This window comes from Punica granatum, chromosome 2 (assembly GCF_007655135.1).
Source record: "Punica granatum isolate Tunisia-2019 chromosome 2, ASM765513v2, whole genome shotgun sequence".
NCBI classification, from domain to species: domain Eukaryota; kingdom Viridiplantae; phylum Streptophyta; class Magnoliopsida; order Myrtales; family Lythraceae; genus Punica; species Punica granatum.
In genome coordinates, this window is record NC_045128.1 from 36251022 (window position 1) to 36276437 (window position 25416).

The following is a 25416-nucleotide window of genomic DNA, read 5'->3' on the forward strand; positions in this document are numbered from 1 at the left end:
AGATTGATTCTGAGAAGACATTTAAGGGTGGAATCAGATTCTAATTTCTTTTCAGCGAGTGGATTCGGATGCTGCCGTTGTGCTAGTTGGACCAAATCCAAAAGGAACAAGCAACCATTCCAGGACGTCAAGGGAGGAAAGGAAAAGGAAAAGTCGATTTACGTCGGCTTTCTAAAGGTGATTCCAGAACCAATAAAGTGCTTGGATCGAATCGAATTCCATGGACTAACTCAAAAGATCATTCCATAACGAAGATAAAAAGAAGCAGAAAGCTGAAACTCAGAATTACAACCGAAGATTTCCCTACTGGGTACAACAGTCGGCAGATGAATTTCACGCTTGAATTGCGGTCATGGAAAAGCTGATAAACTTCGGCAGTATGGGACCCGAAATGGAAAGGAAGGCTGCAAATATTCTGCAGATTCACAATTGCCTTATTCTTTATTTTCTGGTTGACCATAAATTGTAATTTTATGCGGATCGCTTGGCAATTCCTCCATGATCTTCTGGAATCACTAGTGCATTCTAGATTCTAGAGCTCAAACTGCTTCCAGTTAACATCGAATATCTCCGAGGAAGACAGGACGGGTTTCTGAGTGCAAAAACCATTTGACATAATCAAAGGATGAAGATTAACACGCACAACCGAGAAATCGAATTGAAATCCGTATTAGTTACCTGGAAGAGTTTGGCATGGAAGATCCTTGAGAGAAAGGAAGAGTTCAAACAGTTTGACTTGTTAGCTTCCTCAATGACTTCGTGCATTGACCTGACCAATTTACCATATGTGAGGCCTGCAGGGTTCTTGCTTACTGCATGCACAAAGCTGAATGTCATGGCCCCACTCATAATCTTCCCCGTCAAAGCCGGCAATTCCATCAAAATAATCATCACTTTATAAATAAATATGATAAAAAATACCATACTAATTAAGAAATTAGAAGGCGAAATCACTAGACGTGGTACAGTTGACAAATCACGCTTCATGTGAGCGAATTTTACCTTCAGTGTACAGGTTTAAAACCTCTAGGACTGAGCCGATGCCTGAGCAAGAATTAGACTCGACCACTAGACTAAATACATCTCGCAGTATCACGGAAAAATTAAAGGAAATGAGGACAGGAATTGCGTGTTATTCTTACAGAGGTATCTGCAGCAATTTCTGCATCAGCACAAGCACTTAAGCTGATGGCAAGTCCACCCATTGTCCCTTTCGTGGCACCTGAGGGAGGTCTATTGTCCGACCACTTTCCCCTTTTTTTTCCCCATAATTATAAATAAATAGTCAGAAAAATATTTATATTTATTTTAAAATTATGGAAAATAGATTTATTGTTACTATGCATATAAATAAATATGGAAAATCGAGAAATCACTCACAATTTATAGTCATAAACATTGGGCAGGTCTAGGATGGTCCCACTGTGACAGGAATCAACAATGGCATGGAGGGTGACGCCTTCCTTGAGAGGCCGGATGATCCTGGAGTTTATCTCGTCGTCGAGGATCGTGCCTTCCTTGGTGAAGTCGACCGGGCAGATGCTCTCGTCGAAGCCGTCAAGTTCGTCACCCTCTATATTTTCTAGCACCCGTAGACCATGACCTGAGAAGTAGAAGACGAGCGAGTCCCCGGACCGGCTGTCCTGTACAAGCCAGTCCAGTGCCTCCTGGATGTTCTTCTTGGTCGGGATTCTCCGCTGGTCTTTCTCCTCTTCTGCGGCCAATGCACGGAGAATACAACGCAATGTGAGTACAGGGCATAGTTTGTGTATGATCAAAAGCGCATGCCGGGGCCTGTTACTTGTTAGAATATTCATATATTTGCCCCGTTTATCTTATCAATGTGATGTCGTGAGTGTAATGCGAGGAATCGAGCATACGGAAAAACACGCGGTTTTACACTTTGACAGGCCAATAGGAATTTTCGGAAGCTGAAGAACAACTTCTTCAGACATAATGAACTCCTAATGTCCATCTACGTCAGGGAACGAGCATGTTCTTCCCGTAAATCCCGTAAATCCAAGTAAAGCTGATGGGAGATTTTTTGTTTTCAAGATTCTTCAAGAAAATGGAAAACAGGCTAAGAGAACGGGGTTTGGGTCGGGTTTCCAGATTTTCCGGATATATAACAGAATCATCGTCTTGGATAACAGAATGATAAGGAAATGTATTTCCAAGTTTGACGAGACTCGACGGTATAGATGTCTTTACCTGTGAGGATGCGGATGCTCTCCTCCACAAACCCAAATCTTTCCATCAGCAACTGTTTCATGCTCTTCACATCGTTGAGGGTCCCCTTAAGTTTGTACTTCCTCTCCCTGTAAGTCACCCCACAGAGCACGGCCCGCTTCCTCAGCCGTTACTTGGGCATCATCATGTCTCCACTCAGGCCTTTCGATGATGACCTACTATAAGAAGACAAATCGGAGCAGTAACTACGCGCCCCCGAGATTTTCACCGTGACCCTATTGTAGGAACTCTCGAACCCGAGGGACTGTCTGTTCCCAGCACTGCCACTTAGGGAGCCGGCGCCTGTTGGCGAGTTGTCCTGGTTTGCGGGCTGCATCATCGTGATCGGCATGATGTTATAGCAAAAGGGGCAGCGGATTGCCTGCCTTGTCCAGATGGGCCTAATCTGCTGCTCGCACTGGCCGCATCTAATCTTGGAGTCAGGCTTCCCTGCAGATGACATGTTCTTCACCGTGACCGTATTGTACAAACTCTCGAACCCAAGGGACTGTCTGTTCCCAGCACTGCCACTTAGGGAGCCGGCGCCTGTTGGCGAGTTGTCCTGGCTTGCGGGCTGCCAGGACTGCCACATCTCATGAAATCAGTATTACTTTAGATTCACCGTTCTAATCTCGAATCTCATTTCGACTCAGTCGATGTTATTCAGCAACATGTGGTGATGAGCAGTATCGATCCACGCGGGTCCCGCTAACTTGCTAAAACTCTTTTTAATGTGGAGTTCTCCTGACAAATGACGAGTAACATCCACTTAAACATTTGCTTACTGAGATAATAATAATAAGAGAATCGACCTTAATCGGAGAGCCATATGCATATCATGAAATACGCTTCACGAGAAGAGGCCGGGAAACGTTACCCTTCTAGGTTATGTACCTGCATCAAAAAACTATGCTCCCTCGTGCTGTAGTTGTTACGATAAAAGTATATCTTTATGATGTTTTTCTACGCCATACTGATCCGGAACTGCTCACGGAACATCGGCAATTTTTTTTTCTTTTTCGAATTCGAATTTCTGAGTGACCCCAATAATGTCATGTCACGACTCGAAATTTCAGCTGAATTTCCTCTATATTCCCTCGATATCCATTATCACATAAACTATTCATATAAAACCTGCTTTTCATAACTCTCAACAACATATAACCAATCTAGCTAGCTCTCACATATCTATATATATATATATATGTATATATATATACATTCTCCGAGAGTCACTTGACAGAAAAAGTTCTAGCATACAACACGGCTTTCACAGAACAACTTCAGACAATCTCAACATTCATCACATCTCCAGCAATCTCAACAATCATCACATCTCCAACAATCATACCAGACAAACAATATACAACACAACCAATCAATATAGCCATAGGGTTGCATTTCCTCGCAACAGAGTTATGACGGTACCGTGATCCCGCACATCTCATTCATATCATCCTCAACTCCCAATATCCATGTCTCTCATAAGCGGGGGCCGCCTATTAACCTCTAGCGGTAAGAGTTGACCTCAATTTATATTCCGCTGGTCAAGCGGCCGATCAGGCCCCTTTTTCTATTCCGCCGGGTCCAGCGGCCGATCAGGCCCCTATTTATATTCCGCCGAGTTCAGCGGCCGATCTGGCCCCCATTTATATTCCGTCGGGTTCAGCGGCTGATTTGGCCCATATTTATATTCCACCGGATTCAGCGGCCGATCATGCCCCTATTTATATTCCACTGGGTTCAGCGGTCGATTATGCCCCTATTTATATTCCGCCGGATCCAGCGGCCGATCTTGCCCATATTTATATTTCGCCGGGTCCAGCGGCCGATCAGGTCCCATGGCTATAGTCAAGTAACAATCACAAACATAATCAATTGCAATCATGCCACCTCACCTCATACACCATCATACACAACCACAATCTCATTCACATTACAATGGCAACATGTTATCATCACATATCTAATACACAATCAGCATACACAATCAAACTGTATATCTCAAATCAAATTGAAATATAAAAGGACAATATCCCTCAAGTCAATTCACACATCATAGCAGGATTAATTTCTTAATCTTTAACTATCACAATATTTTTTTAAAATAATTTATATAACTATAATACACCATTTTACAAAGGAATAGGGTACTCACATAATATATATATATATATATATATCATTTCACAATGGAATGAAGTACTCACCGAACTCGTCAAAACTATTTTAATGAGTCAAGCCTTTCGAGTGCATGATTTTGATCTCCTATGTTGACTATCATTTGAAACATAAAGTTAAATTATGAACAATATAATAATATGACAATGCATATCGATGCTGGTAAGTCTCCTTCTTGATACGATAAAACCACTCCGATACTTCCATAATCAATCCCATCTCTATCTTATCCTATATTACCCATCAATCCCTATCGACGTGTAGCTTAATCATGTAACACCATTAATTTACCTCATTATCATCCTTTACATCTTCTAAAATCACCATTTAATGATTTTTAACCTTCACACTTTGCTTAAGCAATAAATGAATAAAAGTATTCATTTCGGTTATTAACAAGATACTTATATTAATAAAAGAATTGATTTCAATGGTGGAACTCCATGAAAACAAACAGCTTCTCAACTCAACCAAGAAAAGCAAGGTTAAAACTAAAAGAAGCTCAATCAATTTAAACTCAACATCTTACACTCAAGCATATCATTGATTATAAACTTAATCTCTTCCCTTATTGTCTTCTCAATCTTTTATCAATTCCCTTCACTTACATAAACATTTATAATAGTTTACGTATGTCAATCACTCAAATTAGTTCCGATTTGAATTCCACTTTTAATTTCCTCAATTTAGCAATTCAATTGTACCACACTCTTCAATTCACCAAGGAAAAGACACAATTGAATAAAATGGTGTCTCAAAACTGTAAACTCAATAATCTATGTCGAAAGCATCAATACTCTCATCTAATCTAATTCCTTCAACTCAAGACAAATTAAGTAGAGCTAAATCCATAGATATATCTATCTTTTACCCAACCAATTACGTCAGTTAGGATCTTCAAATAACAATTTAACATATAAACTTAATCTTCCATTGGCCCCTATAAAGCATAATAATCTCATTTAGTCTAACTTCTTCCTCAAGACAAATTAAACTAAGCCAAACATATAGATACATCTATCTTCAATCCAAATCAACACATCAAGATAAGATAGTTAAACATAAAATCAACACACGAACTAAATCCTCCATTAATCCCTATAAGCTTAAGTAAATTCATCCACTCTAACTCTTTCAACTCAAAGTGAAACTAAATTCAATCGAATAAGAAAGTAAGAGACTTAGACTCCACTTAATTCAGTAAATACCTATGCTAAGACTGTAGAATACCAACATAACGATCGATCCCGAAGCTCGGCCTTCTCCTCCTTCGTTTCTTCCTTTGTTCTCTCTCTCTCTCTCACCTCCTCTGTTCTTCTCTCTGTTTTTCTGTTTCCTCTAGCCCCCGAAAAACAGAGCAAAACGAAAGGAAGGGACAAAAGAAAAAGGCAAAAATGTATGGCGGTGGAAATGGATTTGCAGGGAAAATGAGGCCACGTGGACCCTAGCCCTCTTTTTTTTAAAAAAAAATTCTCCAGCCGCATATATGTATAAGATATATATATATATATATTTATATATTTATATAAGCATGTGTAAGTATATATATAGATATGCATGTTTGAAAAATCCCGTTTCTTACATGTCAGAGCTGAAAATTTCTTGAATTTCATGTCGTCTCCTTCGACCTGATTAGTCCTGTAGATTGATTCTGAGAAGACATTTGAGGGTGGAATCAGATTCTAATTTCTTTTCAGCGAGTGGATTCGGATGCTGCCGTTGTGCTAGTTGGACCAAATCCAAAAGGAACAAGCAACCATTCCAGGACGTCAAGGGAGGAAGGGAAAAGGAAAAGGAACGTAGGCTTTCTAAAGGTGATTCCAGAACCAATAAAGGGCATGGATTGAAACGAATTCCATGGACTAACTCAAAAGATCATTCCATAACGAAGATAAAAACAAGCAGAAAGCTGAAACTCAGAATTACAACCGGAGATTTCCCTACTGGGTACAACAGTCGGCAGATGAATTTCACGCCTGAATTGCGGTCATGGAAAAGCTGATAAACTTCGGCAGTATGGAACCCGAAATGGAAAGGAAGGCTGCAAATATTCTGCAGATTCACAATTGCCTTATTCTTTATTTTCTGGTTGACCATAAATTGTAATTTTATGCGGATCGCTTGGCAATTCCTCCATGGTCTTCTGGAATCACTGGTGCATTCTAGATTCTAGAGCTCAAACTTCTTCGAGTTAACATCGAATATCTCCGAGGAAGACAGGACGGGTTCCTGAGTGCAAAAACCATTTGACATAATCAAAGGATGAAGATTAACACGCACAACCGAGAAATCGAATTGAAATCCGTATTAGTTACCTGTAAGAGTTTGGCATGGAAGATCCTTGAGAGAAAGGAAGAGTTCAAACAGTTTGACTTGTTAGCTTCCTCAATGACTTCGTGCATTGACCTGACCAATTTACCATATGTGAGGCCTGCAGGGTTCTTTCTTACTGCATCCACAAAGCTGTATGTCATGGCCCCACTCATGGCCCCACTCACAATCTTCCCCGTCAAAGCCTGCAATTCCATCAAAATAATCATCACTTTATAAATAAGTATGATAAAAAATACCATACTAATTAAGAAATGAGAAGGCGAAATCACTAGATGTGGTACAGTTGACAAATCACGCTTCATGTGAGCGAATTTTACCTTCAGTGTACAGGTTTAAAACCTCTAGGACTGAGCCGATGCCTGAGCAAGAATTAGACTCGACCACTAGACTAAATACATCTCGCAGTATCACGGAAAAATTAAAGGAAATGAGGACAGGAATTGCGTTTTATTCTTACAGAGGTATCTGCAGCAATTTCTGCATCAGCACAAGCACTTAAGCTGATGGCAAGTCCACCCATTGTCCCTTTCGTGGCACCTGAGGGAGGTCTATTGTCCGACCACTTTCCCCTTTTTTTTCCCCATAATTATAAATAAATAGTCAGAAAAATATTTATATTTATTTTAAAATTATGGAAAATAGATTTATTGTTACTATGCATATAAATAAATATGGAAAATCGAGAAATCACTCACAATTTATAGTCATAAACATTGGGCAGGTCTAGGATGGTCCCACTGTGACAGGAATCAACAATGGCATGGAGGGTGACGCCTTCCTTGAGAGGCCGGACGATCCTGGAGTTTATCTCGTCGTCAAGGATCATGCCTTCCTTGGTGAAGTCGACCGGGCAGATGGTCTCGTCGAACCCGTCGAGTTCGTCACCCTCCGTATTTTCTGGCACCCGTAGACCATGACCTGAGAAGTAGAAGACGAGCGAGTCACCGGACCAGCTGTCCTGTACAAGCCAGTCCAGTGCCTCCTGGATGTTCTTCTTGGTCGGGATTCTCCGCTGGTCTTTCTCCTCTTCTGCGGCCAATGCACGGAGAATACAACGCAATGTGAGTACAGGGCATAGTTTGTGTATGATCAAAAGCGCATGCCGGGGCCTGTTACTTGTTAGAATATTCAAATATTTGCCCCGTTTATCTTATCAATGTGATGTCGCGAGTGTAATGCGATGAATCACGCATACTGAAAAGCACGCGGTTTTACACTTTGACAGGCCAATAGGAATTTTCGGAAGCTGAAGAACAACTTCTTCAGACATAATGAACTCCTAATGTCCATCTACGTCAGGGAACTAGCATGTTCTTCCCGTAAATCCAAAGCTAGGAATCCAAGTAGAGCTGATGGGAGATTTTTTGTTTTCAAGATTCTTCAAGAAAATGGAAAACAGGCTAAGAGAACGGGTTTTGGGTCGGGTTTCCAGGTTTTCCGGATATATAACAGAATCATCGTCTTGGATAACAGAATGATAAGGAAATGTATTTCCAAGTTTGACGAGACTCGACGGTATAGATGTCTTTACCTGTGAGGATGCGGATGCTCTCCTCCACAAACCCAAATCTTTCCATCAGCAACTGTTTCATGGCCTTCACATCGTTGAGGGTCCCCTTAAGTTTGTACTTCCTCTTCCTGTAAGTCACCCCACAGAGCACGGCCCGCTTCCTCAGCCGGGACTCGGGCATCTTCATGTCTCCACTCAGGCCTTTCGATGATGACCTACTATGAGAAGACAAATCGGAGCAGTAACTACCCGCCCCCGAGATTTTCACCCTGACCCTATTGTAGAAACTCTCGAACCTGAGGGACTGTCTGTTCCCAGCACTGCCACTTAGGGAGCCGGCACCTGTTGGCGAGTTGTCCTGGTTTGCGGGCTGCATCCTCGTGATCGGTATGATGTTATGGCAACAGGGGCAGCGGATTGCCTGCATTGTCCAGATGGGCCTAATCTGCTGCTCGCACTGGCCGCATCTAATCTTGTAGTCAGGCTTCCCTGCAGACGACATGTTCTTCTCAACTCTGCTTGGCGCTCAAAGCCTTGGGATTATCCAGGCTCTCGGCACCGAGAAAGCTGCTCGAGGCCTCGAACAACAGGATTCTGGGGATTGCACTTGGTTGGATAATCACCTCCACTTCGCTGCTATTTAGAGCTGATGGGTGAAGGAGTGATCGGAGGCAGTGCCCCGGGAATATTTGCTTCAAAGACTTTTCCAGTTTAAAAACTCTTTTCACAACAAAAACGGGACTAATTGGCTTAAGTGGGACTGCGGAAATGTTTTGCTTTTCTCCTTTTTCATTGTTTTTTCCTTTACAGTAGATCATGTTTGATACCGCGGTGAACAGTAGTAAGATAACCGCATTTTCTAGGAAGGTAAGATGAAAACCGCGTTTACGATGCTTGATACGGAAGAGAAAAGTAAGAGGAAAACCGTGTGCCGCTTCCTATATAAGCTTGCTCGATTTTCAGGATGATTCGTGCTGGAGTTTTAATCTTAACCATGGGCGCACACACAAGATCAGCCGACTGCTTTTTCAAAGTGAGAACCTGATGCGCATCCATCGCCATGTACTTATATTGGAATTGTTTGTTTTTCTAGAATCCCAGATTTTCTCCGACGAAAAAGTCGAAAGCTCAGATTAGGACAGTTGTGCCCGAGATTTGACCCACTCGAGGGCTCTGACTTGCGGCCTTCATCATTCGGTTCTCTGGAAAGTTTTTGAGTACATCATCAAAGCTTTGAGCAGCCGTTGGGAGAGAGAACCTAAAAACACAGTATTCCAAGAATAGTAGTGGAGAAGAAAAGTAGAAAGTAGAAACTGTTTTCCAGAGTGTGATTCCCCAACCAATACCGAAAATTCTTAAAGCACAGTCACCCAACACTAAACCAAAATCCAGAGTAACTCGCAAATGCATCCCCCAAAACAAAGATTCTACGCAGCAGTCGTCAAAATAATTTTCATGTTCAATTCTCATGAGAATATGTATGTAGTACTGATGCGGTCATTTAAAGTCGGTTGAAAAGCTATGGCACCAAAGTGAAATGTACCATATGTAGACAACTCCATTGATAATAATTCTGACCTTTCAGCTTCTAGTTTCTTTTTACAAGGTAGAAAGTTCACATGGTTCCTTTCTTTTCACAAGGGAAACAAGAAAGCTACGAGAAAACTTGAAAACCGATATGTACACCTCACCGTTAATCTACTTGAAGCGAAAAGAAACCCTACTACAAAAATCTGCCCGCAGAGCCACCTCTGTGGTTAAATGGTCAAAGCACGTGCTATGCCTCACCTGATTGAAGAGAGGAGAGAAAGGAGATGCCATGCTTCAATCCTCAGAAAGAAGGGTCTCAAAACAAATATATACATATATATATATATATATCATCATCATCATCATCAACTAGTCCCCTACTTTTAGGCTTGTTTTTTTTTTCTCTATGTTAGACTCAAACTAAACTTAAAACAAGATAAATATCCATTGAGCAAGAGTCGGTCTGGTTGAAGTGGGAAAGGTGACATCTCGTGCTGCCCAATCTAAAACTTTTTCTCTCATGTTATTCATCTTCTAAAAAGAGAAAACAGGAATTCGGAAAGCAAATTCAATACGATGACGTCATAATTTGTGAAATATTCCTCCCTGTTCCTTGTCATTCTATCATACCAAACAGTTCACAGAAATTCTTTCCTATATATATTCCGGGTATCTTTTGCGGAAATGATGAATATGGAAGCAAGGCAATTTGGACCATCCTTGCCTCACAAACCCACGAGAATGGCCTGAGCCCCCAGACCACTCAAGTAACGAGTCTTATTCCAGTAAAAAAATTTAGTAGTAGCAACGAAGGGAACATACCCTATGTTAATGGAAGCTCACGCAAAAAGCCCAATTAAAGGCATAACCCTTACTAAAGGCAGTTGGAATCTGCAGGTGAACCATTTCCAAATGCATTTAGCTGGCCAGAAATTTTTACTTTGCAGGCTGGGCACATAAAACCGACCGAATCTGATTGCACATCAGAGTCGGTAGCTTCATGACTGAACTCTACTCCGCACCACACACAGGACGATGCACGCTGATGCCCCGTGGTCATTTGGTCTAATGTTAATTCTTCAGATCCAAATGGAATAGAGGAATCATACTGTCCTTCCATGGCTGAAGTTGTCGTCATATCTATGGGTTCTTCAGGCATGGGATGAGACTCTTCTTCCATTGTCACAAATTGAAACTCCAGAGGTTCTATCCCATCATATCTGAGCTCCTCAAACGGTGCTAAATTGTCCTCCCTCTGGTCAATGCTGCAAATCTTATCCTCCCCCTGAACACATACTGCAGCTTATAAGAGACCAAGAAGTGTAATATGTAGCAGATATATAAGCATATACCGTAGAACTACTGGCAGTACAGAGAAAAAAGAAAAACAAAGCAAAATAGTGTCAGAGAGCAATTAGCAACTGGAGTTTAGAAAGCTAAGTTTCGCAGCTAAAACTTAATTTGTGGACAGCATTGGCCAACAACTTATAATAGAAAGACGTTATGCTCAAGGCTATACAAGTCAAGGCCACAGTCCAAAAATTATATATACATAAAACTTCATCAAAAGTAAATAAAACTTGGCTAGCATGAAGGGAAATGAGGTGCAGATCTCTTGATCGACTGGAAGGCGTATAATACAGGGTGCATCCCCCTAACATTATCTAAAACCTAGGTTCAGGAAAGTTAGGTTTAGATAGTATTACTGCCAATCCAACATACAAGACGCTGACTTAAGCACCAATGCATTGAAGGGGGGGTGGGGAGGGGAAGAAAAAAAAAAAAAAGAGGGCTAGATGGGGGTGACAAGCAGGAGATTTACAGTCAAAATGAGGATTTCTCGTTTTTGTCCTCTCATCAAACCCATGCTCGAGGAATACTGTAAATTTACGGAAACAACCACGTGGATGCTGCATTTATCAACAATTACTTTATCAGGAAGAAGATGAGACAAAGCAGCCACTGCACCTTTGAGACTCTATCAGGGGTACCACTTTGCTGTATGTTACTGTCAGGATTTTGTTGAGGGGACTGCATCACACCAGTGTCCAATTCTGCATGTCTCGTGTTCCCATCTGTAGTCTCTAGCATCTTACCATCACTCTCTAGGTATTCCGGGGGACGTATGGAAGCCAAATTACCATTCAACAGAATAAGAGAACTTTCAGAATCTTTTCCATCAGCAGCCCCAGTTTTAGGAAGATCAAAAAATGCCTCCGTTTGACAATCATCTCCACTACACTTTACATTGGTATTATCATTTTGCCCATCCACTGACTCTGCAACTCTCTTCTCACAATCCATGTCCATATTAACATCGGAAGAATCATCAGAATCTTCCTTCAACTTTCCCTTTACATCAGTAATTACACATTCATCCTCATTGTCGGTCAACTCTTCATCGAGAGTCTGCTCGCTATCTGTATTTTCCATTCTCAAATCACTAATAGAAGAATCAACTTTCATGTCACTGTGAGCATTGGCTTTTGAAGCAAAACCTGCAATAGATTCATTTGGTCTACAATTGGGGTATATACCACTGAGTTTATGGTGGTTTCCAGCAGTTGAGTTCTCCATTATTGAACTCTGTGCAATTTCAATCAGAGCATCCATTTTAGATATTCGAGAAGGCAATTCATTCCCACTCGATGACTCCATTTTGTTCAGAGTACTTCCCTGTCCAGATAATTCTTCCTTCCTTCTCACATAGTTCCTCACATGGATCCCAACATGACCACTATACCGACGCCTTTCCTCGAACACCTTGTGGCAAAACTGACACTCGAATTTCCCATCTTTCATTATTACGCCATCCCCAACAGATGAACCAATCCGATACCTCCTCATAGTCCTTTGGTGGAACGAAACAAGATGTTGCAGATACGAGTCCTTCTCGCTGAAAGTTGTGTTGCACTTGTAGCATTCAAAGAGGTCATTTACCTGAACCTCTGCTAGATTTTCAGCACCAATAGAATTCGCTTTCTTATCAAGTGCATTTTGTAAAGAATGAGTCGGAGCAGTTGGACTGCTAAGAATATGGAGGCTATGGCTGTCATCTTTGACTACCTGACCTGCACACTGCTGCATAAGACAGTAAACCTTATGTCACACTCAAGGAACCATCAAGACACAGGCTTTTTGAACAGATATGATAGCAGATTAGAGTAGAGCTTACGTGCATAATATCCACTCTGCAGTCCTGTTGGTTATCATTTGCGCTCTGGATCAATGACTCTGATGCAGCTGGGAGCCCCAAGTAGGACCTGAAATACGATGCGATTTCCTTGCACGAAATGAATTGTTGTCCACTAGGGCTGACAGTGTATTCATGATAAAATGTAAGTTCCTCAGATTGAAGAGGTTAAGAGCGGCTAGTGGGAGGATTGCTTAATGTTAGGTCCATGACTCTTAACAAACATGGTGATCATAAGACAACCATTGGCAAGAAACGAATTTCAATCAACCGAAACACTTAGTAAACATATCACCGGCAAAATAAGAAGAGAAGGAAATACAAATGGCCAACAACATCTACATGCATAGGACAATATTTAATTTCAATTGACAGAGAACAGAGCTTAACTTGAAGCAGGTCTCGCGATAATTTCATCCAACACAAAGAACTAAGATGACTATTGGAAAGCAAAGACAACAAATTAGAAAGAATCCAATGCAGCAACCGTCGAGATTATCTTACTAAAGTTGCTAAAAATACATTTTTTTATCCTTATTACCTTGAGAAACAAAACCAACATGAAACCATGAAGAACTGGGTATGCTTCCGATTATAGGAGAAACTCGAGAACCAACCTCACGTATCGCCGACAAAAAACCGAAGCACGACCCTCCTTTCTACGAAGGCCAAGCAATAGCTTCCACCCAATTGGCAAGAAATCCCCGAAAATACCAGCATCCACAATCTTCCTCCTCTTCCTCCGACTCCCCCATTCCCCTCCCAAATCCCTCATAAAAGCTAGCAACTCCTCCTCACTCTGTAATCCCTCAGTCCTCTTCCTCAACTCCTCTCCATAAGGATCCTCCAACCCAACCAATGAATCAACATCAATGACAACACCATTTTTGTTTTTCATCTCCAAGGCACCCATTGGCTCAATTTCAATCTTTTGCTCAACATTCAAATTCATTTTCACTTTCGGCTTCCTACCCCGCTTTCTTTTCCGCTCCCCCTCGAAACTCGCCAGACCATCAGAGCTGACGCCAACAGGTGCAGGGAGTGATGGAGGGATCAGATCAATGTGGGTGAAGCTTGGGCTAGGGTTTTGGCTGATATAGTGTTTTAAGGTTCTAATAATAGCGACGTTTTCTCGGCGCTCCGGATCATCGTCCAAGGGGAGGGCAGGGAGCTTAGGGACAGGAAAGAGGCCTGCTATCCGGTTGCGGTGATGGTGACCGGCGGCTGCGACGGAGGAGGAGGAGGAGGAGGAGAAGGCGGAATCGGGGCGGGAGTAGGTCTGTTGGCGGGACCCGGCGCTCTCATTGAAGACGGAGCGGTCGATCTTGGGGAGGAAGAGTTGATCGGAGAAGGCCAGCTGGCGGTGGAGGGAGGAGGACGACGACCGGAGGGAGAGGGCCTGGAGCTCCGACTGAGACAGCTTGGACATGTCCACGAGAGTGACGTTCTCAGGCTCCGGGCCAAGGGTGGCGGCAGAGACGGTTACCATTGGCGACGGCGGTTGCAGCGATGCCGGCGACGGCGGCCCAGTGGAAATCAAGGGACTGACGAGTTCAGGAGGGAGTTGACGGAGGTGCTGGTTTGAGCTTCAGCCTTCAGGCCGTTTTACGAGAGAAAAGAGAGGGAGACGACTGTTTCATTTTTCCTCGGGGTCCCGCTTTTGCATGTTTATTTCAACTTAGCTCCTGAACTTTCCTAATTGTCTCGATTGACCACAATCTTTTCAAATGTCCTGAATTTGGTCCCTGGAGTTTGGGCAAATCCTTTTCAACGACACGAAGGAGACTATAATGCTGCATTTGGTTTGAGAGTTGGATTTTGATTTTAATTGGTTGATTTTGATTTTAATTGGGTTTTAATGATTGTGGTGTTGAATTATGAGAAAAAGTAATGCATAGTTTGGAGAATTTAATATTAAAAATTGAATTGAGTATAATTGAGTTGTATGTGAGTTTATATATGGGCCCACCTTTTTTACTTTAAAGAGTTGATTTTTATTGTGTAGTGAATAAAGATAAAATTATAGTTAAAATCTTAAAATCAAACTCTGAAAACAAACGAAGTCTGCATTTGGATTTAAAGTTGAGTTGAGTTGAGTTTTAATTTTAATTAGTTTGTAATGATTGTATTGTTGAATTATGAGAAAAAGTGTAAAAAAGTAATGAATAGTTGATAGAAAGTAATGATTAAATAATGATTGTGTTGTTGAATTGTGAAAAAGTAATGAATAGTTGAGAGAATTTAATATTAAAAATTGAATTGAATGATTAAAAAAATTAAAAAATTTTAAAAAAAATAATAATTGTATTGTTGAATTGAAAATAAGTGGAGTTGAGTTGAAAATTTTTTGAAAAATAAACACACCCTAAGTAATTCGTACAGTTATTATACCAAAAATATACCATGGTGTATATTTTCATCTGAAGGATAATGTATGAACCCTTTCTTCTATATATATACACACATAATTGATATAATTTCCTTTGCTAGCACGTCTTGGATTCCCGAGGTGCTGCTCTCTCTCGGGCAGGATGAGCTGATCCAATACCAGGTCGAATGCTGTTCATTAATTTATGATACGATAAACAGTCATCAACCTGGCGAGTCGGTTCGATTAATTACTAGACACTAATAACAGTTATGCTTCTACTATGAGGAAGAGAGTCCCCAGATCTACTCCAGGTCACTGGAAGTCCGGCCAATCTTCAGTTGGCATTCACCGGCAGAGGCAAGAGCTTACGAGAAGCGGTGCACCAGCGGGTGTAGGAGGAATGAAGATTAGGCCAGTCCGAGGATGGGCAGTACATGAAGTGGTGGAGCCACTGAGACAGGACCTGCTCTTGTTCCTCTTCTTGGTCCAGCATTTCTATGGTCTCCTCCAACACCCTCTCGAGCTCGGCTCTTTCTCCAAGGCTTAGGACTGGGGCATCGGTGCCATTGCTTGCTCTGCAAAGCAGCGGGAGCCACGACATCAGCATCTTCATCTTTGTCTGCCTCTGCTGTTCCTTTTCCGTCCCATTGGCTGGGTCTACTCTCATGTCCTTGGCTTGCTTGAACAAGAATGCTGCATACGAATAAATAAGCCAAATATCGAGATTACTTGTTCAAGCATGGAAGGAAATAAATATTCAGACCCAACAAACAGAAACAGTTATCTGTCTATTGATCAGAGGAAAAGCAATGGAGTGTCGTGCACATGGAAGGCAGCAGCCTTAAGAAATTAGGTCAAACCAGAAGGTCAGAGGTTCTTAAATAGACCAAATTCTGATATTTCTTTTCCTTTATTTTCATGATGATCTTCCAGCAGTAACCGATGTCGGCACCAGTAGAAGCACGCAAACATTTTCACAGACCATTCCAAGGACAAGATGGGTTCTGTTTCTGAACAAGGTTCTTTCTCAAAAGAATTAAAAGTGAATGCATACAAGCTATTGAGACTAGTTTCTTTGCAACACAAACATTAAACATGAGAAAGAAAATGGCAAGGTTCTAGTTGATGCACAGCTTCTCTCGAAGCCAGGAAATAAACAGCTCAATTTACACCTGAAGTATGGGCGACAGAGATCTAATTCGATCAGAAGAACGTAAACATGATTCTCCCTTGATCTTTACGGTCAGTCCTAGAAAAGGAACTTTATTGTGCGTTTAAGTCGAAAGTAGCTAGTTTTGTTGAAAATTTGTTCTCCTTCTAGGAGCCACTCGAAGTATTGGATTGGGAAGCTCAATTTTTACTTCGGAGTAAAGATGCCATGGGATCACAAATTAAATGCTCCGTTTCTAAGGCTTTCATCGGCATACAGGTTAGTCGGATTGGGCAGTGAATTAGACAGCGCCCCTTTGTTGCAATTAATGAAATCCCATGTACAGACAGTGAATTGAATGACTTCAGAATAGGAGCAAGAAGACCAATCATCAAGGAAGCATCTGGCATGCCAAAGAAAGGAAAAGTCAAATTTGAATATCCAGCAGACTTTTAGGGAAAGTGGATGGCAACATTGATCATGGCTTCGGGTTCAAGCAAGGGGAAAACTAGAAGAATGCTGTCATAATGACAGGAAAACTTCTTCAATCATCTCACTACTTCATCTAACAAGCTCAAAACTTTGACAGAACGCATTGTGAGCGATGTGATGTCAAATGAGAAGACTAAAGATATTGAAAGAGCCAATTATGGAAGATGACATCAAGAATTTAGATATTGAGAAACCTTATCAAGCTGCATATACCATAATATGCAGGGTAAACATGATGAATGAAAAGGACTTCGGCAGATTATTCTAATCTACACGTCCATCCCTTAGTCAATGAAGATGAAAGGGAACTAATAGTCCCGCAACTCAAATCTCTCGGTATCTCTTTCTCGAGCCATGCACGGGTGAGCATATTATTCTAACAGGGACCATCAGCCCCTCCTCCCACAGATCCCACGCTGATACGAGGTACGATCCCAACACTAAATGCAATTAAATTTGCTAGCCTATGACATTCACTAGTTGATAGAGAAACAGAGCTAACCGCACTGCAATTTTTAATTTTCTCCTACAAAGTACATAACACGCTAGTAATGAGTAGGACACGTCTACCAACGCCTGTCAGCTCATTCAATTCGGCTAGAAAGAAACCATGCCGTTAAAATTAACGGTAGAAAAACGAATTCACGCTTACTGTCCATGGAGAAATACGCTTGCTGAAATGGGTATCCTTTCCATACAAGGAACAAAACAGGGGATTCTCCTACAGTCATACTACAACAGAAGCCTTAATATATCAGCTGGGTCCATGATAAAAATAGCAAATTCGTAATGCGAGAATGGATTAGTAATGAATTTCTGCAATCTTGGGTTCACTCTACGGGCACAAACAAATCAAGGGTCGGAGGAGAAAGAACAGATGAACACAGTCACGGTAGTGATTTTGCAGAAAATTAGTTCAATTTATCACGAGGATAAGAAAATCGAAAGGAAAGGGATTAAAAAATTCGAGCTTTACCTGAAACCTTGACAAGCAAGCCTTGCAGGCGGGGCTCGCCGGAGACAGAAAGCCAAGATAGTTTTGAAGCTAAGGCCCACAGGCAGACAGCTTCCTCAGCGCACCCGCAAGCCGCGAGTTTCTGAGCCAGCCAGACCAGCTCAGCCGCGAGCTTCTCCGCCGAGCTACCCTCCTGGACCAATTCATCCCTCGGTGTCCCGGCTAGGCTCCAGACCACATGCCCAAGCGACTTAACCACCCTCAGACCACGGTTCAGATAGAAGTACTCGGCCGGCACAACGCCCGACCTTGCGGGGCCCCCGTCCACCATTGCGGCTTCGAGCTGGGTAAGAGTCCTCGAAAACGCAGCCGAGAGAACCTTTCGATTAACCTCGCGCAGCGCCTCGGTGCCCTCCTGTTGGTTCTCGTCGATGAGCCGCTCAGCCAAGGACCGCGCGGCCTCGTACTTGCGGGAGCTCACGGGCAAGGTGTTAACTATGGCCAGCAGCTGCGAGAGTGCCCGGGCGATGGCGTAGTCGCCGACTCCGCCGGGCAACTGCAGCAGGAAGTCGGGCTTCTTACCCTTGGGCACAAAAGGGAACCTGTGGCCGCCGGAACTAAAAAGGTCGACGAGAGGGACGACGGCGGAAAGGAGGCGGAGGAAGAAGAGGAAGCTGCTGACGATGAAGGTGTGGAGGAGGTCGAGGATTTTGTAGCGCTCAGAGAGGTTGATGAAGGGCTTTTCAGCGAAGAGGAAGAGGGATGTGAAGAGGCTACGGAGGAGAAGTGGGGCCATGGAGGTGGTGTTGCGACCCATGAGCTCCAATACCGATTGTTCGGGATCCCAAGCACTTCTTACATACATATATATATATGTATGTATGTCTATCTATCGAGTTATAATTTGGTAAATAATAATCGCCACTGTATATCGGACAACAGAATTGAGACAGAATAATAAAATAAAGGGTAACGAAGGATACCGAAATATGACCTTTAAAACCCTTTAGATCACAATGCCAACCGGCAAAGATTCTACTATGTAATCAACTCATTATGCAGATCTCGATTTCCCTATAGACAGTAACTGAACCGAATACAAAACTATCTAATTAGGAACCTACTATTCTCTCTATCTTCGATATATTAATTTTTTTATAATTAACATACTGCATTACCTCAAAAAATATCCATTAGTACCGTATAATCTTGTCCCATAGAGTACACAATCTCTCACATCAACTCTTCCCTCTCTCCTCCCACACTCTCACTCTTACTTGCTCTCTCGAATGGAGCTTTTGCTTCTTATGATTGTATGTCTTGCTAGAGGGGAGGGCTCCTTTTATAGGAGAAAGAAATCAATAAAATATATGGGCAACTTGGGGGCAATTAATGAATCTCATCCCTTACCCTTAAATTGGGATCAGATTTGCGACGGACCTCACTAAACATTGTGAAACCCAACAAAAGTGAATCAATTTTCCGATCGCTAAATTCATATTTAGATAGAAAGATTTATTGACCCGTCATTTATAAAAAAAAAATAAGAATCAATAATATGAGATTGTGTTTGAGCTTCACAAGTATTACACTTGATCGTTCAATGGAGAGTTCAATGAATAACAGAAAAGAAATCCTTAACCAAAATATCCAGTCATCTAATCAACTTTTTAATCTCCTTATATAAAGATAATGAAATTGAAAATAAATAAAATTGAGAAACAAGCTAATTCTAATTTCTTTAAAAATGAAAAGCAGGAAATGAAATTAAAAACATGTCACCTAGAGTTTATTGGCATTAAAATTCACTCCAACCTCAACTCTTATTGGCCTTCCTTATGTGTCTATTTGTATTTAAGTCGAGTTGTCGATTAACTCTAATAAATTGAACCTTTCGAAGGCCCAATTGAGTTATAAATTTCTTGACCCAAAAAGTCCATCTCGCTCGAGCCTTTTAAACCATTATCTCCATAAGTGATAATTAAGCTTTTCATAGCTTGTTGGGTCCGTTTTGCCCTCGCTCGTGTAATTGATTCACTTGGCACATGCAAATCATGCAAGCTTATGCATTAGCCATCTTGATGTGCCCGATCCTCACCAAGATTTTTTCACATCAAATCTCATCCTCGGTCAATGCATCAAGATTGAATCTTGCAAGTGGATGAAAGCTTTGGGTGTGCGAGTTGCTTCTCCTTTCACCCTTTAGATTTCCCTTTTAATTTTTATAATTTACATGGGGCCGGAGCCCACTTAAATAATCTTCCCTTCTGGCCCCACAAGATCTTTGCCCGTTTCCTTACTTGGAGTCCATCCAGGCATACTTCGAGCAAACCTCCAATTTCTCTCTCGAAATGATCTTCTCCTGCATATTTGCGGTGTTCTTATTCGTGTAGATCTTTTGCTACTGCCTCTACTGCTCCTCTATCACCGACCTCAACCGATGGTATATGACATCAATGTGTTTCACTCTAGCATGGTACATGGAATTTCTGCTCTAGTCTAATGCAACTTTGATTGTCGTAAAACACCACATATTCGTCCTATTTCAGTTCCAATTCTTGAAGAAATATCTTCTTCCAAAGCATTTCTTTTCCTACTTCATTGTCCGTAATATACTCAACCTCTTTCGCGGATAGGCCAACACATTTCTGCAATTTAGACTGTCACGAGACAGCTCCCCCAACAACAAAAAAGTAAACAAAGACCTCGAAGTAGACTTTATACTGTCGCGGTCATCCGCCATATTCGCATCTGCAAATCCTTCAAGAATAAGCTTCTCATTGCCAAAACATAGGCACGACCTTGAAGTGACTCTCAGATATCCTCAAGATCTACTTCACCGCTCCCTAGTGTATCTTCACAGGGTTCGAGAGATACCTACTCACAATACTAAATCTATGATCAATATCTAATCGCATGCACACCATGACATACATTAGTTAGAGTGTGGAGAAAAAAGGGATATCCTCCATGGCCTCTTTTTCATCTTCTATATCGTCTATTCAGCTTGAAGTGGTTTAATAAGAAGTGAGACAACCAGCTTCGCCTGCTTTATATTGAACCTCTCAAGTTGCTTGATATTGAACCTCTCAAGCACTCATTCAACATTTTTCTCTTATGATACACAACTTTCCTGTAGCGGAAAATCTCCATCTCAAAATTTATCTCGCAGGACCCAAAACCTTCATGTCAAATTACTTGGACAGCTCCTCTTTCAGCATGACGAATCATCATCTTGTCCAACGATTGGCATGTCATCTACATACATCAACAAGATAATGGAGTTGTCGGGAAACTGTTTCACTTATACACATGAATTTGTCTCCACGATTATAATTATGCTTGATCATGAATGAATCAAACTCTTGTACAATTGTCGTTGAGCTTGTTTTAGCCCATACATGTTTTTCAACTTACAAACCATGTGTTCATTCCCTTTCACTTCAAATCGTTCTGGTTTTTTCGTGTAGATCTCCTCATGCAAATCACCATGTAGGAATGTAGTCTACACATCAGGTTGTTCAAGCTCCAAGATCAAGCTAGCCAAGCTAAGTGCAACTCTGATTGAACTCATCTTCTTGACCGGAGAGAAAATCTATTCAAAGTCAATGCCTTGTATTTATGCAAAGTCTTTGACCATCAATCAAGCATTGTACTTCACTAGCTTGTCACCGTCTTTCTTCAACTTGAACAACCACTTGTTCCGCAATGCTTTGCTACCTTTTGGTAGCTCGACCAATTCATAAGTGTTGTTCCTCTGTAAGGAGCTCATCTCTTCTTGCATTGCTCGAATCCAACTCTTTATCCTCGTGCTTCTGCACAACATGGAAGTCCTACACTTCCTTATCATCAGTATTCAAAAATACACTCAGAATCAGGATACCTTGTGGATGGTCAGTGCTATCTCTTAGATCTCTTGACCTGAGGTACCGGGATTGGCTCCCCCTGCTCAACATCTTCATTGTTTGGTCCCACTACACCATTCACGGTAGTAGCTGGCTCATCATCATCCCTAGTTTTGCTTCGTGACAGTCTACTCCGTCTGTGGCATCTTCTTCTGGAGTGGGAATTAGTGTTACAGTAGGAACACGATCCGGAGCTCGTGCCTGCTTTTCATTTTCCATAGTTTCCTGCTCGTTGAGAACCCGCGTCCTTGCTTCTAACGACCTTGTTTTTTTCTTCAGATACCATAATCTGTAGACGCACTCCTTGAGTTTGTCGTCCAACTTTGATCTTTATTCCGTCAACACGTGCATGAAAGCTTTACAGTCAAATATCTTCAAATGAGAGTAAGATACATTCTTACTCGTCCACGCACTCTTCGAGATGTCGTATTTTAAAGGAACCTGTAAAGATCGATTTATCAATTGGCAAGCGGTGTTGACCGCTTCACCGCAGAATGGCTTGGGAAATTTTATCATTCTAATAATGCACCTGACTTTTTCTACGATGGTTTAGTTAATCCTCTCGACTACACCATTATGTTGTAGACTACCTAGTTCAGTCCTCTCGTGTCCAATTCTATAGCGCAAGTAATCCTTGAATTCTTTCAAGGTATATTCCCCGCTAGTTCGCAGACACTTCAAAAATTTCTCTGCCTGTCTCTCCACCATAACATGAAACTTATAGAAACATTGGAACACTTCGTCCTTGGACTGCAACAGATAAACTTAGGCTTTTCTTAATGCATAATCAATGAAAGTGACAAAATACTCATTGCCACATAGACTCCACCTCCATGAGTTCAAAAATGTCGGAATGGATTAGCTCCAATTTATTTTCTACTGTTGGGATTGAGTACGAAAAGAAACTCTGTGTTAGTACCCAAATAGGCAATCGTCACAAAAGTCGAGTGACGATCCTTTGGCAAATGGAATAAAGGATTTCCTTGCCAAAATTTGTAATCGTTTCTCACTGCTGTGAGCTAGCCTTTTACGCCACAAATTTGACGAAGCAACATCTTCAACCGCATTCACCTGGTTGTCATACTCTCCATTGGCTTATTTGATTTTCACGTCTTTTTTTTATATTTCTTTATAAACCTCATAAATATATACATTATACACGAAAATCTATTATATAATAATAATGTCCTCCAAATTCCTTCAATTACAAATCAATTAAGTTTCGAAGGACTCCTCGAGAGTATGATGATGTTATGAGACTCCAATATTCCATACTCTTTGCTCAATGGTGGACTTTAATTGCATTGTGTTTGGTAATGGACATTTCATTTCTAATATTAATGTGTATATTTAAATGGGATTGTAATGATTATTAGGAAAAAAATATATGAGAATTTATTATTGAATTGATGAAAGAACAAAGAATAGTGGGGGAATTTATTATTAAAAAATTGATTGTAATAATGGTAAGAAAGAAATATGCGGGAGAATTTATTATTAAATATAAAAATATATATAAAATAATAATGATTATGTTGTTAAATTTGAGAAAAAAAATTGAGTGGAGTAGAATAATGATGGAGTTAAACTCCATTCTCAAATAAAGCAATTTTTTTAAACACAAATTCAAAACCAATTTGAATTATTAATATATTGACAAATTAATTAACTAATAGAACGTTTTCTTTAATGGACTAATTTACATCAAAGAATTAATTAAAAATAATTTAGTGTAAATTAAGGGAGTTTGATAGATAGCAAATAAATTGACCAAAGTCAAATTATAATTTTCCAACCATAAAAAAAGGTCAAAATATTCCCGTGAATTACATTTTTCAAAATAGATTATAATTAACCGATCAACTTTGTTTGAGAATGGAGTTAAACTCTATTTCAATTTCACTACACTTTATTTTTTTAAAATTCAACAATATAATTATTACTATTTTTTCATTTTCTCCTATTTAATAATAAATGCTCATACATATTTTTTTCTCATCATCATATAATTATTTTTTAGTAATAAACGCCCTATCTCCACTCAATTCTTCAATCAATTCAACAATATTATCATTATTTTTTCATCTATTCCTCTTATTTAATAATAAATTCCTACACGTACTTTTTTCTAATCATAATTACAACTCCATTTAAATATATATATATATTTATATTTCAAATGGAATTGAGTTTAACTCCACGGCATTACCAAAAGCAATCAATTTACTCTTTTATCGGCATTTATTGATAATAATTTAATCTCTAAACCATTTCAAGTCAACCATTAATGAATATTTATTGTTCAAAAGCAGGACACATCTACCAACGCCCATCAGCTCATTCAATTCCGCTAGAAATAAACCATGCAATAAAATTAATGGTAGAAAAACGAATTTATGCGTGCTGAAATAGAGGCTTTAATATATTAAAAATTGCAAATTATGGATTACTAATGAATAAAAAGGATAATAATAATAATAATAATAATAATAATAAATCGAGCTTTAATTACCTGAAACCTTGAAAAGAATTTCTTGCAGGCGGGTCTCGGCGGAGACAGCAAGCCAAGCTAGGTTTGAAGCTGAGGCCCACAGGCAGACGGCTTCCTCGGCGCACCCGCAAGCCGCGAGCTTCTGGGCCAGCCAGACCAGCTCGGCCGCGAGCTTCTCTGCCGAGCTACCCTCCGGGCCCAACTCATCCCTCGGCGTCCCGGCTAGGCTCCAGGCCACACCCCCAAGTGCCTTGACCACCCTCAGGACACCGTTCAGATAGAAGTGCTCGGCCGGCACGGCGCCTGACCCCACGGGGCCGCTGCTGAATCCACGAGCGCGCTCCCGGTCCACCATCGCGGCTTCGAGCTGGGTAAGAGTCCTCGAGAACGCGGCCGAGAGAACCTTTCGATTCACCTCGCGCAGCGCCTTCGTGCCCTCCTGTTGGTTCTCGTCGATGAGCCGCTCAGCCAAGGACCGCACGGCCTCGTACTTGCGGGAGCTCACGGGGACGGTGTTGACGATGGCCAGCAGCTGGGAGAGAGCCCGGGCGATGCCAGAGTCGCCGACTCCTCCGGGCGACTGCGGGAGGAAGTCAGGCTTCTTACCCTTGTGCTCGGGAGGGAACCTGCCGCTGCCGGAACTGAAAGGGTTGACTGGAGGGACGACGACGGGTAGCAGGCGGAGGAAGAAGAGGAAGCAGCTGACGACGAAGGTGTGAAGGAGGTCGAGGATTTTGTAGCGCTCGGCGAGGTTGATGAAGGGCCTGTCGGCGAAGAGGAAGAGGGAGGTGACGAGGTTGCGGAGGAGAAGCGGGGCCATGGAGGTGGGGGAGGCTCCCATGGTGGATTTTCGTCTGCAAACGGAAATGGATAGAATTGGGGTTGGGTCGGGGAGATGGGAGGAAGATACGAAGGATCCGTGAAGAAGACGTTTGAGGAGAGGAGAGGATGGTAAGCTGTTCGTCCGGGGGGGGGGGGGTTTAATCTGTGAATGCAAACAAAATAACGACTTCCTCTATTGTCCTGATTTTGGACCGCCGAAAATTAAAATTAAAAAAATTAAGAAAATTCTTGT

At 41.5% G+C, this 25416-nt stretch overlaps 5 protein-coding genes across 13 annotated transcripts; all 5 read right to left on the bottom strand.

The window, feature by feature from the left end:
- Positions 1-201: 201 nt before the first annotated feature.
- Positions 202-5876, bottom strand: LOC116198089 (metacaspase-1-like). Of its 3 annotated transcripts, none has more exons than XM_031528418.1 (6): positions 5619-5876; positions 2212-2973; positions 1381-1714; positions 1143-1254; positions 679-812; positions 202-592 (listed from the first exon to the last, which is right to left on the bottom strand). In XM_031528418.1, the coding sequence occupies exons 2-5, from the start codon at positions 2270-2272 to the stop codon at positions 810-812; spliced, it is 510 nt and encodes a 169-aa protein (XP_031384278.1). In that variant the 5' UTR covers positions 2273-2973; positions 5619-5876; the 3' UTR covers positions 202-592; positions 679-809. The 3 variants fall into 3 exon arrangements, with proteins under 3 accessions (XP_031384278.1, XP_031384280.1, XP_031384279.1); XM_031528420.1 differs by lacking the exon at positions 5619-5876 and adding an exon at positions 3042-3656; XM_031528419.1 differs by lacking the exon at positions 5619-5876 and having other exon boundaries at positions 2212-3656.
- A 373-nt stretch (positions 5877-6249) lies between these two features.
- LOC116198087 (metacaspase-1-like) lies at positions 6250-9475 on the bottom strand. Of its 3 annotated transcripts, none has more exons than XM_031528417.1 (6): positions 8551-9475; positions 8276-8469; positions 7440-7773; positions 7202-7313; positions 6726-6926; positions 6250-6639 (listed from the first exon to the last, which is right to left on the bottom strand). In XM_031528417.1, the coding sequence occupies exons 1-6, from the start codon at positions 8754-8756 to the stop codon at positions 6580-6582; spliced, it is 1107 nt and encodes a 368-aa protein (XP_031384277.1). In that variant the 5' UTR covers positions 8757-9475; the 3' UTR covers positions 6250-6579. The 3 variants fall into 3 exon arrangements, with proteins under 3 accessions (XP_031384277.1, XP_031384276.1, XP_031384275.1); XM_031528416.1 differs by having other exon boundaries at positions 8276-8472; XM_031528415.1 differs by having other exon boundaries at positions 8276-9473.
- A 312-nt stretch (positions 9476-9787) lies between these two features.
- Positions 9788-14586, bottom strand: LOC116198085. 5 transcript variants are annotated; one of them, XR_004155149.1, is made up of 5 exons: positions 13595-14586; positions 12960-13098; positions 11753-12865; positions 10607-11069; positions 9788-10042 (listed from the first exon to the last, which is right to left on the bottom strand). XR_004155149.1 is itself a non-coding variant. In XM_031528412.1 (4 exons), exons 1-4 carry the CDS (start codon positions 14464-14466, stop codon positions 10659-10661), a joined length of 2481 nt encoding a protein of 826 aa, XP_031384272.1. In that variant the 5' UTR covers positions 14467-14586; the 3' UTR covers positions 10280-10658. The 5 variants fall into 5 exon arrangements, 4 of the variants coding, with proteins under 4 accessions (XP_031384272.1, XP_031384271.1, XP_031384270.1 ...); XM_031528412.1 differs by lacking the exon at positions 9788-10042 and having other exon boundaries at positions 10280-11069; positions 11753-12862; positions 12960-13047; XM_031528411.1 differs by lacking the exon at positions 9788-10042 and having other exon boundaries at positions 10280-11069; positions 12960-13047.
- Positions 14587-15343: 757 nt separating this feature from the next.
- On the bottom strand, positions 15344-18911 carry LOC116198200. Its single transcript, XM_031528554.1, has 2 exons — positions 17967-18911; positions 15344-16041 (listed from the first exon to the last, which is right to left on the bottom strand). The coding sequence occupies exons 1-2, from the start codon at positions 18808-18810 to the stop codon at positions 15683-15685; spliced, it is 1203 nt and encodes a 400-aa protein (XP_031384414.1). The 5' UTR covers positions 18811-18911; the 3' UTR covers positions 15344-15682.
- Positions 18912-22399: 3488 nt separating this feature from the next.
- LOC116193934 lies at positions 22400-25182 on the bottom strand. The gene is made up of 2 exons (XM_031522675.1): positions 24370-25182; positions 22400-22600 (listed from the first exon to the last, which is right to left on the bottom strand). The coding sequence occupies exons 1-2, from the start codon at positions 25180-25182 to the stop codon at positions 22400-22402; spliced, it is 1014 nt and encodes a 337-aa protein (XP_031378535.1).
- Positions 25183-25416: the final 234 nt, after the last annotated feature.

Bases quoted from the DNA above. Each gene is read 5' to 3' on its own strand.
- LOC116198087 (XM_031528415.1), bottom strand. From the start codon at position 8,756: ATGTCGTCTGCAGGGAAGCCTGACTACAAGATTAGATGCGGCCAGTGC. The intron at 7,314-7,439 runs GTGAGTGATTTC...GGGAAAAAAAAG, and splicing joins AATGTTTATGACTATAAATT to GGGAAAGTGGTCGGACAATA. The intron at 6,640-6,725 runs GTAACTAATACG...TTTTGCACTCAG, and splicing joins TCCATGCCAAACTCTTACAG to GAACCCGTCCTGTCTTCCTC.
- LOC116198089 (XM_031528418.1), bottom strand. From the start codon at position 2,272: ATGAAACAGTTGCTGATGGAAAGATTTGGGTTTGTGGAGGAGAGCATC. The intron at 1,715-2,211 runs GTAAAGACATCT...CATTGGCCGCAG, and splicing joins GAGCATCCGCATCCTCACAG to AAGAGGAGAAAGACCAGCGG. The intron at 1,255-1,380 runs GTGAGTGATTTC...GGGAAAAAAAAG, and splicing joins AATGTTTATGACTATAAATT to GGGAAAGTGGTCGGACAATA.
- LOC116198085 (XM_031528409.1), bottom strand. From the start codon at position 14,466: ATGGTAACCGTCTCTGCCGCCACCCTTGGCCCGGAGCCTGAGAACGTC. The intron at 13,099-13,594 runs GTTGGTTCTCGA...ATACACTGTCAG, and splicing joins TTTTGTCGGCGATACGTGAG to CCCTAGTGGACAACAATTCA. The intron at 12,866-12,959 runs GTAAGCTCTACT...TGTCTTATGCAG, and splicing joins GCAGAGTGGATATTATGCAC to CAGTGTGCAGGTCAGGTAGT.
- LOC116198200 (XM_031528554.1), bottom strand. From the start codon at position 18,810: ATGTATGTAAGAAGTGCTTGGGATCCCGAACAATCGGTATTGGAGCTC. The intron at 16,042-17,966 runs GTAAAGCTCGAA...ATTCGTATGCAG, and splicing joins CTTGCTTGTCAAGGTTTCAG to CATTCTTGTTCAAGCAAGCC.
- LOC116193934 (XM_031522675.1), bottom strand. From the start codon at position 25,182: ATGGGAGCCTCCCCCACCTCCATGGCCCCGCTTCTCCTCCGCAACCTC. The intron at 22,601-24,369 runs GTTTCAGGTAAT...TATCTGTTGCAG, and splicing joins TGCAAGAAATTCTTTTCAAG to TCCAAGGACGAAGTGTTCCA.